This window comes from Ipomoea triloba, chromosome 5, assembly GCF_003576645.1.
Source record: "Ipomoea triloba cultivar NCNSP0323 chromosome 5, ASM357664v1".
Classification (NCBI taxonomy): Eukaryota; Viridiplantae; Streptophyta; class Magnoliopsida; order Solanales; family Convolvulaceae; genus Ipomoea; species Ipomoea triloba.
This window is the reverse complement of record NC_044920.1, coordinates 10779058-10791025: the sequence shown is the minus strand read 5'-3', so window position 1 is coordinate 10791025 and position 11968 is coordinate 10779058. Positions and strand designations below refer to the sequence as shown.

General features: G+C 35.7%; 1 protein-coding gene and 1 non-coding gene across 2 annotated transcripts in view; one reads left to right on the top strand and one right to left on the bottom strand.

Moving 5' to 3' along the window:
- LOC116020218 overlaps window positions 1-8532 on the top strand; it is an 8688-nt gene extending 156 nt beyond the window's left edge. Inside the window, exons 1-6 of the mRNA XM_031260698.1 lie at window positions 1-85; window positions 2652-4970; window positions 5043-5531; window positions 5985-7858; window positions 7934-8181; window positions 8265-8532. The exon at window positions 1-85 is cut by the window's left edge and continues 156 nt beyond it. Of these exons, the coding sequence (XP_031116558.1) occupies window positions 1-85; window positions 2652-4970; window positions 5043-5531; window positions 5985-7858; window positions 7934-8181; window positions 8265-8532 (5283 nt within the window). The remainder of the gene's footprint in view (window positions 86-2651; window positions 4971-5042; window positions 5532-5984; window positions 7859-7933; window positions 8182-8264) is intronic.
- LOC116021326 lies at window positions 3158-3264 on the bottom strand. The gene has a single exon (XR_004098985.1). It is a non-coding gene; the product is annotated as a small nucleolar RNA R71 (small nucleolar RNA).
- Window positions 8533-11968: the final 3436 nt, after the last annotated feature.

The window sequence follows — 11968 nt, the reverse complement described above, 5'->3', positions numbered from 1 at the left end:
GCATTGGAAAATCAAAAGGAGGTAGAAATGGAGAGTGACGATGAGAACATCGAAATAGTATGGGAAGAAGAAGAGCCAACATATGGTAAAATTCTTAATCTTTCTTGCATTAATATTCTTGAAAATCCTTGTGCTCTTGTTGAAAACACCCTTGACATTTGTTTGGATGACTCTCTTTGCATTAATATTTCCACTACAAGTGATTATGATTGCTTTAGATTTCGGGAGGATGATTCCATGGAAAATTTTAATGCATTGATTAATGCTTGTAAGGATTCTATCTTGTTTACTAACGATTATGATTGCTTTAACTTCTCAGAAGATGAATCCTTTGCTTTGGGTGAAAATGAATTGATGAGTGAGGGGGATGATGCTTCATTCTATTCATGTGAGAGTGTGAGTGATTTTTCTAATCAAATAGAGTGGGGTGATGAAGAAAAGGAGTGTAAGGAAAAGATGATGGGAAATAATAGGTCCTTCATGATCAATCTTATGGAAAAAGATGAGTGGAGAGAGCTAACCACACTCGAAATTGAGGAAGGGTGTGAGGAGATATGGTTTGAAAGAAATGAGAAAATCTTTAGGGGGAGAAGAGAGGAAAAAGAAAAGGAAGTAGACACCATCTTAGAAGAGCTAAGGCGGGTGTTTGAGTTTAGAATTCTTCCAACTATGAATTTTATCTTTCCTTTATCTATGTGGGTGTTCAAGGATGTTTCCCACCTTGGGACATTCCTTGAAGCTAAGGTTCACGGGACGCTTGGTCGGGTTCCAAAATCTGTGTGCCTTGAAGGATAGGCCACATTACGTCTGGCCAGGAGACGTAAAACCATGGCGCACTTGGGAGGCAGTCCCAATGTTATCTTACTTTTCTTTAAAGCTTTTCCTTATTTTCTATAGTATGTTTTTCTTAGCTTTATTTCAAAAATGTTTCTATAACCTCGGTTGAGCTAACAAGTACAGATTAAACACCCGAGAGTTATAAGTTGCCCGCAATCAATTGACAAACATCATCACTTGACAAGAATATTTTTGCACTTTAATTTAAGTAGGTTTTTTTAGTATATTTATATTTATTAATTGTCATTTTACTTTATTTTAACATTTTTAAAATAAATAGTTGATTAGTTATAATAAATATTTTATAATAATTATTGGGCATGATTAAGGTTTAGATTTTAGTTTTAATTTTAGGCCCAAGAGTTACATTTTAGTTGTCATCCTTTAATTAGCCCATTTTTATTTGTTTAATAAAATTGACCCAAACTATATAACCTAATTACTAAATAAACAAAACAAAAGAAATTAAAAGGAATTCAAATGTTTCTTGCGCAGCAGCTCAACGTACGTACGAAACCGCAGCGGAAGACTTCTTCGGCAACTGCAGCACAAATGTCGACGGCAAAATTTGAAGATTTCGCCGGTCAGCAGGGAACGAACGGCAAAGATAATTTCTACCATTTGGTCTATTTTTGAGAGGTTCATATTAATTTTTAGATTAATTATTTTCCTCAATTTAAGAGTTTTGGTTGGGATTAGAAGTGTATAAATAGGGGTGAGTTCCTGTTGTTTGAGAAATCAGACTAGCTGTGCATAATTTGATAGTTTCTCCAGTTTACAAGTTTTTATTTTTCTGTTAAAATTTTCTGGTTCATGGCCCTGCGAGGCTAATTCTCTAAAACTTGGTCAAAAGATTACATGAACCCTGGATCATTCTGTACTGTGAGATTGAACTTGTTCTTAATGTTGAATTCATATACATTTGAGTAATTGATATTCTCCTGTGCTTTCATTTGTTTTATTTTATATGACTCTTCCAGTTAATTGCTAGGAGGCCTACTAGTTTAATTTCTTGAATAGTTTATTGCTAGATTAGTTAACGGTTCGTTTAATTTGTTTTCTAATCTGTGTAGCAACTATGATTAATTTTATCACGGCTTAGTGTTAATTTAATCATAGGAAGAATATTAATCTAAATTAAACATAACCGCATGTGTTTATGTTATTTAGTTTTGTTGATTTTCTTATTTTAATGCTGCTATCAAATTAAATATAAGTGCTTGTCTTGTGTTATTTGATAGTTAGGGGTAGTTGATACCGCTTGTGTTTGATTACCTAACTAAGGAAAATCGGGAATTAATCCCACAACGAATGTTCAATTGGTATGAGTTAACCGTGAATCTATGATCAGTTACTTAAATCCAGTGGTGAATGTTTTCTTAGACCAAGTATTAAAAGTTCAATTGATTTCTTTCGTAAACTTTGGCTTGATTATCATCTTTTCTATTCTTATTTATTTATTTATTTACTTATTTTGAATGTTAATTTCATACCAAACCCCCCTCTTTAATTAGAACTCATAAATCAAACTAGTTACTCCTCGTGGGAACGATCCTTACTCTCACTACTACGTTTTTAAGGTTTAATTTGGGAGCCTACGACAGCTCGCCAAATTTTGGCGCCGTTGCCGGGGAGCTTTTCTAGTTTATTTTTGTGTTTATTCGTTTGCTTATTTATTCATTTATTCTTCTTCGCTATTTGTCAAAAAAACAAAAAAACAAAAAAATTAATAAATTTTTGGTGTCTTCATTACTTTGTCTAATTTCTGCAATATCTTTTATGGTTTATGCCTATAACTCGATCTGCTAATCAAGAAATATTGCCATACGATCCAGAAATTGAAAGAACTCTACGCAGGTTAAGAAAACAATCTCGGAGGAAATTGGAGTTTAGTGCACTGGCTACTGATTCCCCATCTTCCTCACATTCTAATTCAGAAGAAAAACCCATGGCTCAAAATCGGACTTTAAAAGAGCTTGGAGCTCCAAATTTAGATCAACAGCCTTTATGCATTACGTTTCCTGCTTTAGATGCTAATGTACAATTTGAATTAAAATCTGGGTTAATTCATCTTTTGCCTTCTTTTCATGGACTTGCAGGTGAAGATCCTCATAAACACTTAAAAGAATTTCATGTGGTCTGTTCAAGTATGAAACCCACGGGGGTTACTGAAGAACAAATCAAGTTGAGAGCATTTCCATTTTCTTTGAAAGATTCAGCAAAAGATTGGCTATACTATCTACCTTCCGGGAGCATCGCCACATGGAATGACTTGAAGACGGTGTTCCTTGAAAAATACTTTCCAGCTTCAAGGGCAGCCAACATCAGAAAGGAAATTTGTGGTATAAGGCAACACAATGGCGAGTCATTATATGAATATTGGGAACGTTTCAAGAAGCTTTGTGCAAGCTGTCCTCATCACCAAATCACGGAACAATTACTTATTCAGTACTTTTATGAAGGACTTTTTCCAACTGATAGAAGCATGATTGATGCTGCAAGTGGAGGTGCATTAGTTGATAAGACACCAGATGCTGCAAAGAATCTAATTGCAAACATGGCTGTAAATTCTCAACAGTTTGGCAGTAGGTTTGTCCAACCATCCAAGCAAATGAATGAGGTAAGTATTTCCAATCTTGAACAACAAGTGGCTGGTTTAACTACTCTTGTTCGGCAATTAGCTGTAGGAAATATGCAAACTGTGAAGGCCTGCGGAATTTGCTCGGTAGTTGGGCACCAAACTGATGCTTGCCCAACTCTTCAAGAAGAACCTATTGAACATGTCAATGCGGCTGGAGGTTTTCCTGGACAACCTCAAGGTAAGTATGATCCATTTTCTAATTCATATAATCCTGGTTGGAGGGATCACCCGAACCTTAGCTATGGAAACTCACAAGGGAACCAGATTGTTCAGAATCGTTCCAATTTTCAGCAGTATAGACAACCATTTCCTTCAAGACAACCACCGGCCCAAAGCTCTAACTCAGGTATGAATCTTGAAGACATTGTTAAGTCTCTTGCCACTAACACTTTACAATTTCAGCAAGAAACACAACTATTCCAACAAGAAACAAAGTCCAATTTTCAAGAAACGAAAGCTAGCATCCAGAACTTAGAAAGACAAATGGGCCAACTAGCAACTACGGTAAGTCGATTGGAGGCACAGAGTTCTGGAAAATTACCTTCTCAAACGGTGGTCAATCCAAGAGAAAATGCAAGTGCAATTGTTTTGAGAAGTGGTAAGGAAATTGAAGGTCCCGCAAATGTTACCCCATCAGCAGACCAAGAAAAAGAGGAAACTAGCAAGAACAAAAATTCTCCAGGTAAGTTTCCTAGTCTTTCTGATTATAAACCCACTCCCCCATTCCCTCAAGCTTTGTTAGAATCTAAAAAAGAAGCGAAAGATGTAGAGTTATATGAAACTTTCAAAAATTGTGAAGTAAATATTCCATTACTTGATGCAATAAAACAAGTTCCTAGATATGCTAAATTCTTAAAGGAGTTGTGTACAACAAAAAGGAAGCAAAAATCAAAAAGAGGTGAGAAGGTGATAATGGGAAAGAATGTCTCAGCTGTGATTCAAAGCAAGCTTCCTGAAAAATGCAAGGATCCAGGTATGTTTACTATTCCTTGTATGATAGGTGATACTAGACTTGAGAAAGCCATGTTAGACTTAGGAGCATCTATTAATGTTATGCCATATTCTGTGTATGCTTCTTTAAAACTTGGACCTTTGAATAAAACTAGTGTGGTCATCCAATTGGCTGATAGATCTAATGCATATCCTAGGGGTGTTATTGAAGATGTATTGTTGCAAGTTAATAATTTGATATTCCCTACTGATTTCTATGTGCTTGATATGGAAAATAATGATCATTCTGCACCTATTCTACTAGGAAGACCATTCTTAAAAACTGCAAAAACAAAAATTGATATTCACAGTGGTACACTTACTATGGAGTTTGATGGTAATATTGTTACATTCAATATTTATGATGCTATGAAATGCCCTAGTGATGATAACTCTGCTTATTCTATTGATATTTTTGATTCATTAGTTGAAGAGGTTTTCGAATTTGATGGTAAGGATGAATTGAAAGTTGTTATTAGTGAACACCTTGAAAAGGGGAATAATGAGTTTGCTTTGAGTGCCAATTTACAAGAGGCTATTGCATCATTGAATTATTGTCCTAAATTGAACCAACATAATAATGTTTCTTATATGGCTTTACCTGTTTCTAGCAAAAAATTGTTACCCTCTATTGTGCAGGCACCTATCCCCGAGTTGAAACCTCTCCCCGAACACCTTAAATATGCTTTCTTGGGAGAAAATAAAACATTACCAGTCATAATTTCAACTAAACTTTCTGCAACAGAAGAAGAAAAGCTTGTCCATGTGTTGAAAGAACACAAAACTGCTATTAGGTGGACAATTGCAGATATCAAAGGAATAAGTCCATCCACTTGCATGCACCGAATTCTACTAGAGGAAGGAGCAGAACCATCTCGTCAACCGCAAAGGAGGCTAAACCCACCCATGATGGAAGTAGTGAAGGAAGATGTCCTTAAACTCCTTGGAGTTGGGATAATCTATCCAATTTCAGACAGCAAATGGGTTAGCCCAACTCAGGTGGTTCCTAAGAAAACAGGAATTACAGTTGTGAAAAACCAAAATGATGAACTGGTTCCCACTCGTATTCAAAATGGATGGCGAGTTTGTATAGATTATAGGAAGTTGAATGCTGTAACAAGAAAAGATCACTTCCCTTTACCTTTTATTGATCAAATGCTAGAAAGGTTAGCTGGTCGTTCTTATTTTTGTTTTCTTGATGGTTATTCAGGTTATTTTCAGATTGCAATTGCTCCAGATGACCAGGAAAAGACAACTTTTACATGCCCCTTTGGCACTTTTGCATATCGACGCATGCCGTTTGGCCTTTGTAATGCCCCGGGCACCTTTCAGAGGTGTATGGTTAGCATATTTTCTGATTATGTTGGGCATATAATAGAGGTTTTCATGGATGATTTTACCGTTTATGGGGATTCTTTTGATAATTGCTTGCATAACCTTACACTTATTCTGAGAAGATGCATAGAAAGTAATCTTGTGTTAAATTCTGAAAAATGTCATTTTATGGTTGATCAAGGTAATGTTTTGGGGCATGTTATTTCATCTAGAGGGATTGAGGTTGATAAAGCTAAAGTTGATATTATTGAATCTCTACCTTATCCTACTAATGTGCGGGAAGTCCGCTCTTTTCTTGGACATGCAGGTTTCTACCGAAGATTTATCAAAGACTTCTCGAAGATAGCCCTACCCTTGTGCAAATTGCTGCAAAAAGAAACCTCCTTTGAGTTTGACGAAGAGTGTAAAGGAGGATTTGACAAATTAAAAGAGTTGTTGACGTCTGCCCCGGTCATTCAGCCACCTAATTGGAACTATCCTTTCGAGATTATGTGTGATGCAAGTGATCACGCAGTAGGGGCTGTGTTGGGTCAAAAGATCGGGAAAACATCCCATGTTATTTATTATGCTTCTAGAACTTTAAATGATGCTCAGAAAAACTATTCTACTACAGAAAAAGAACTTTTAGCCATTGTTTTTGCTTTGGAAAAATTTAGGTCTTATTTGTTGGGTACTAAAGTTATAGTTTATTCTGATCATGCAGCTCTTCGCTACTTGATGAAAAAGCAGGAAGCCAAACCAAGATTGATAAGATGGATACTCCTCTTGAGTGAGTTTGATATGGAGATCAAAGATAGGAAAGGGTTAGAAAATCCTGTGGCGGATCATTTGAGTCGTTTGGTGCACATCGAACCTGAACCTCCTCTGCAAGAAGCATTCCCTGATGAACACCTACTTGCTGCAACAGTGATTTTACCATGGTATGCTAACATAGTCAATTTTTTGGTTGCTAACAAATTTCCTCATGAGTTATCTAAAGCCCAAAAAGATAAAATCAAGAGTGATTCCAAGTACTATGTGTGGGATGAACCATACCTGTGGAAGCATTGTGCTGACCAAGTAGTAAGAAGATGTGTACCTGATGATGAAATTGTTTCAATCCTCGCTTTCTGTCACTCTTATGCTTGTGGAGGTCACTTTGGTGCCAAGAGAACAGCAAGGAAAGTGTTGGAGTGTGGTTTTTATTGGCCAACTTTATTTAGAGATTCATATTCATTTTGTAAGTCATGTGATGCTTGCCAAAAGTCAGGTAATTTATCCCGGAGAAATGAATTGCCACAAACTCCGATCATATTTTGTGAGGTTTTTGATGTCTGGGGCATTGATTTTATGGGCCCATTTCCTGTATCTTTTGGTTTTGTCTATATTTTACTTGTTGTTGATTATGTTTCAAAGTGGGTGGAAGCTAAGGCCACCAGGACTGATGACTCTAAAGTTGTTGCAGATTTTATCAAGTCTAACATCTTTTCCAGGTTTGGGATTCCAAGAGCTATAATAAGTGACCAGGGAACTCACTTTTGTAATCGCACTATTGAAGCATTGCTTAGGAAGTACCATGTCACCCATAAGGTGTCAACTGCCTACCACCCACAGACTAATGGGCAAGCAGAGGTGTCTAACCGAGAGATCAAGTCAATCCTTGAGAAAACAGTCAACCCAAACAGGAAGGATTGGAGTTTGCGATTAGATGATGCATTGTGGGCGTACAGGACTGCATACAAAACACCTATTGGTATGTCCCCTTATCGCATTGTGTTTGGGAAAGCATGTCACCTTCCAGTTGAGTTGGAGCACAAAGCATATTGGGCTGTCAAGAACTTTAACATGAATATTGATGAAAGTGGCCTGCACCGGAAGTTGCAACTTTCTGAGTTGGAGGAAATTCGCAATGAGGCTTACGAGAATTCAAGAATTTACAAAGACAAGACGAAAGCATTCCATGACAAGATGATTTTGAGAAAAGAATTTTCAATTGGACAAAAAGTCCTACTCTTCCAGTCACGGCTTCGTCTATTCCCAGGTAAGTTACGTTCTCGTTGGGTTGGTCCGTTTATTGTTACTGGTAAGTTACGTTCTCGTTGGGTTGGTCCGTTTATTGTTACTAATATATTTCCTCATGGTGCAATAGAGATTTTTATTGTTACTAATATATTTCCTCATGGTGCAATAGAGATTCAAAGTTTGCAGACTTCTAAGATATTCAAGGTGAATGGCCATAGGCTTAAACCTTACCATGATGAGTTTCGAGTTGATGGCCATAGGCTTAAACCTTACCATGATGAGTTTCGAGTTGAAAGCCATAGGCTTAAACCTTACCATGATGAGTTTCGAGTTGAAAACGTTGCAGAAGTACTTCTTGAAGATCCAGTTTATTTTGAGTAATAAGAGCAACTGAAAGGGAAGTTTCTTCTTAATCTTTGTATTATTTTTAATAACCCCTTTTCTGTGCATTTTTACTCAGCATTGGGGACAATGTTGCCCTTTTCTGTGCATTTTTACTCAGCATTGGGGACAATGTTGATATTTTCTGTGCATTTTTACTCAGCATTGGGGACAATGTTGATAATAAGTGTGCATTTTTACTCAGCATTGGGGACAATGTTGATAATAAGTGTGGGGGAGTACTCAGCATTGGGGACAATGTTGATAATAAGTGTGGGGGAGGGAGTTGCATTGGGGACAATGTTGATAATAAGTGTGGGGGAGGGAGTTTAGATTTATTTATATAAAAAAATTCAGAAATATTTTACTACTACTACTATTTTCTACAAAATTTTTTTTAAAAAATTATTATATTTTCCTTTCTTGAAATTCATAACATGATTGAATAAATAGTTTGGCAAGCTGTGATTAGTTTGTTAGCATTTCTTGTTTGATATGTAGTGGCTAGATTAAGTAAGCAATAAACCTGAGAGACTTTGAGCCAATGACTGACACTTCGGTCTTATTTTCTTTCTATTGTGTGATTTCTTCCATAATTTTGTTTCTCTAGAACTTGCCTTGATTCTCTGTTAAAGCGAACTTGACCATGCATGATTCAAGTGTGATTAAGGCCATTATTTGATTTTGAGCCTCACTAGCCAAATAACAGGGTTGTCCTATGATTTATTTACCTTTGTTAACCCACTTTGAGCTTTGGCCATCCTTTTCTTTATTTGAACCACATTACAAGCCTTTTATACCATTAATTAATGCCTTGACCCAACTGAATAACTAGTGGAGCAAATTTTAAATTCCTTATGTAATCTACGTGGTTTGTGAAGAATAAAGTTGGGGGGATCATTTGCTTTTGTTAATAAGATTGAGAGTGAGGTGGGTTGTATCTGTGTTGCCAATTATTTTTGTCTTTATAAAGAAAATGAAGGCAATTCTTGTTCAAAAAAAAAAAAACAAAGAAAGTGAAGGCAGTTCATGATTTCAAAAAAAAAAGTATGAAAGATTGAAAAATGAATGAAAAAATGAAGAATATATGTTTGAAATGAAAGAAATGTTGCTGAAAATTGATTGAAAAATGAGAAAGAATCATCAGTTAGTTTTGAGTTTGAGTTACTATTGAATAAATAAAGTATGGGAAGTTCTTGTGATATTGGGGAAGGATTATTTGTTTTTGAGAATGATAGTAGTTTTGAAGTATCAATAAGAGAGTGTTTTTGAATGGGAATTGAATGCGTTGGATTCCTTGTATTTATTTGCTCCTCTAGTTTGAAAGCTTTTTGAGCTACTTTCCTAAATATTCCCTACCTTGTCCCTATCCCCATTACAAGCTATGAAAAGTCCTTATGATTTGTGTCATGCATGGCTCTTGTAGTGGTGATTGAGAAGATATGCAAGCCTATGGTAGAGCAATTTTATAGGAATGAACTTGAGTGAAATTAATTTATACCTATCAAACACTTGAGCGTAATGAGTGATATTCCTGTGAGGGCTTACTTATTTAGTTCTCTCCATATTTTGAACTCGGGTGCTAACTTATTAATTGCAGGGTGCTTCAGATTGTTGTTCCTGATGTGTTATGAGTTTTGAGGATTTTATTTTTATTTAGAAATAATAATTTTTGCTTGAGGACAAGCAAATGTTTAGTGTGGGGGAATTTGACAAGAATATTTTTGCACTTTAATTTAAGTAGGTTTTTTTAGTATATTTATATTTATTAATTGTCATTTTACTTTATTTTAACATTTTTAAAATAAATAGTTGATTAGTTATAATAAATATTTTATAATAATTATTGGGCATGATTAAGGTTTAGATTTTAGTTTTAATTTTAGGCCCAAGAGTTACATTTTAGTTGTCATCCTTTAATTAGCCCATTTTTATTTGTTTAATAAAATTGACCCAAACTATATAACCTAATTACTAAATAAACAAAACAAAAGAAATTAAAAGGAATTCAAATGTTTCTTGCGCAGCAGCTCAACGTACGTACGAAACCGCAGCGGAAGACTTCTTCGGCAACTGCAGCACAAATGTCGACGGCAAAATTTGAAGATTTCGCCGGTCAGCAGGGAACGAACGGCAAAGATAATTTCTACCATTTGGTCTATTTTTGAGAGGTTCATATTAATTTTTAGATTAATTATTTTCCTCAATTTAAGAGTTTTGGTTGGGATTAGAAGTGTATAAATAGGGGTGAGTTCCTGTTGTTTGAGAAATCAGACTAGCTGTGCATAATTTGATAGTTTCTCCAGTTTACAAGTTTTTATTTTTCTGTTAAAATTTTCTGGTTCATGGCCCTGCGAGGCTAATTCTCTAAAACTTGGTCAAAAGATTACATGAACCCTGGATCATTCTGTACTGTGAGATTGAACTTGTTCTTAATGTTGAATTCATATACATTTGAGTAATTGATATTCTCCTGTGCTTTCATTTGTTTTATTTTATATGACTCTTCCAGTTAATTGCTAGGAGGCCTACTAGTTTAATTTCTTGAATAGTTTATTGCTAGATTAGTTAACGGTTCGTTTAATTTGTTTTCTAATCTGTGTAGCAACTATGATTAATTTTATCACGGCTTAGTGTTAATTTAATCATAGGAAGAATATTAATCTAAATTAAACATAACCGCATGTGTTTATGTTATTTAGTTTTGTTGATTTTCTTATTTTAATGCTGCTATCAAATTAAATATAAGTGCTTGTCTTGTGTTATTTGATAGTTAGGGGTAGTTGATACCGCTTGTGTTTGATTACCTAACTAAGGAAAATCGGGAATTAATCCCACAACGAATGTTCAATTGGTATGAGTTAACCGTGAATCTATGATCAGTTACTTAAATCCAGTGGTGAATGTTTTCTTAGACCAAGTATTAAAAGTTCAATTGATTTCTTTCGTAAACTTTGGCTTGATTATCATCTTTTCTATTCTTATTTATTTATTTATTTACTTATTTTGAATGTTAATTTCATACCAAACCCCCCTCTTTAATTAGAACTCATAAATCAAACTAGTTACTCCTCGTGGGAACGATCCTTACTCTCACTACTACGTTTTTAAGGTTTAATTTGGGAGCCTACGACAGCTCGCCAACTAGCAAAGGAAGGAAGGGAAACCAAGGTAAGCTTTGCACAGCACGCCTTCCACGCCACCACCACGCGTGTGGCTAGGCGTGGAAAACTTCCAGAGAGCTGCCACGCCGCTCACACGCGTGTGAGCAGGCGTGGGAATAAACCAGAGAGCTCCCACGCCCACTACCACGCGTGGTAGCGTGTGTGGACGGGCACCAGATTTTTCGCGGATTTTCGCGCGAAATGGTTTAAAACCCTTTCCTTGCTTCATTTCTTCCCCACCACGAGCAAGAACTCTCCCAAGCTGAAAATATATACTTTCTAAGCATTTCCTTCCAAGTCTCTCAACTTTTCTTAAGGATCTCAAGTCATTTCCAAGGTAAGAACATATCTTTGCTATTTACTTGTTTAATGAAGAACTTGTTCTATTTTGAAGAATATCTCCATGGGTTTTTCTTGTATGACATTTTTCTTGAGACACATTGTTATGGGATGACTTTATAGACTTGTATTAAGCCTACATTGCTTCTATACACTTGAAATTTCATGTTTTAACATCTCTTTGTGACTAGATCTTGAAATTGCTTGATTTAGGTATTCTCTTGTCATGATGAGATCCTTGTTGATATAGTGAGCATGGTGGGCAAAGTTTGCAACTTTC